Here is a 629-nt window from a genome sequence, read left to right as displayed (position 1 = left end):
ACCCTAGGATCATCCTCTATCGTGATGACAGTTTCTACTTCTGTCAAGTTGGCCACATCATGGATCTTCACCTTGTTATCACCACAGGATGCTACCTTACCCAGTACAGTAGAGTAGGCAATGTCTGATAGGAAGTCCTTGTGGTTCTTACATTGGAATAGCTCCTGACCGACCTCTTTGATGTGCGTGGAGATCTGTACAAAGTACCCTTCACTAAACCCAAGCAGGATATACCCATCTCCAAACCACTTATACGCTAATATTGACCCGTACCTGGCTTGAAACGCAAGCTCGATAGGGTTGTTCGGATCTTGTAAGTTATACAGAAATAATGTCTTCTGTCCTACAACCACACTGACCGTGTTATCCTTGCCTGATCTCTCATCTAGCTTCATGTCTGAGAACTGGATGTCCGAGGGTTCGGCTCTCAGTGCTGTCACACGTATTGTATCGCCCAGTGCATTACTAATGGACATGGTTTTATCTTCAGAACCTACTGCTAGCATGTTGTTCTGACTCCAGGCACATGTTGTTATCTTCCTGGTGTGTTTGCCTAGGACAGGAACTCGTTTGGATGTCATGTGATTGTAGACTGTGAGGTTCCCACGAGCAGTTCCTATAGCCAGGAC

The 629-nt window shown here is 45.9% G+C and overlaps 1 protein-coding gene across 1 annotated transcript; it reads right to left on the bottom strand.

Moving 5' to 3' along the window:
- Nucleotides 1-5: 5 nt before the first annotated feature.
- Nucleotides 6-626, bottom strand: LOC108254289 (WD repeat-containing protein 19-like; the record flags this gene model as incomplete). Its single annotated transcript, XM_017449291.1, has 1 exon — nt 6-626. A coding segment is annotated over one exon (621 nt), but the record flags the coding sequence as incomplete, so codon positions are not given.
- Between the last annotated feature and the right edge of the window lie 3 nt (nt 627-629).

Source organism: Diaphorina citri, unplaced genomic scaffold (genome assembly GCF_000475195.1).
Source record: "Diaphorina citri unplaced genomic scaffold, Diaci psyllid genome assembly version 1.1 scaffold33805, whole genome shotgun sequence".
Classification (NCBI taxonomy): domain Eukaryota; kingdom Metazoa; phylum Arthropoda; class Insecta; order Hemiptera; family Psyllidae; genus Diaphorina; species Diaphorina citri.
The sequence above is the reverse complement of the archived record's forward strand: the minus strand, read 5'-3'. Positions and strand labels throughout refer to the sequence as shown.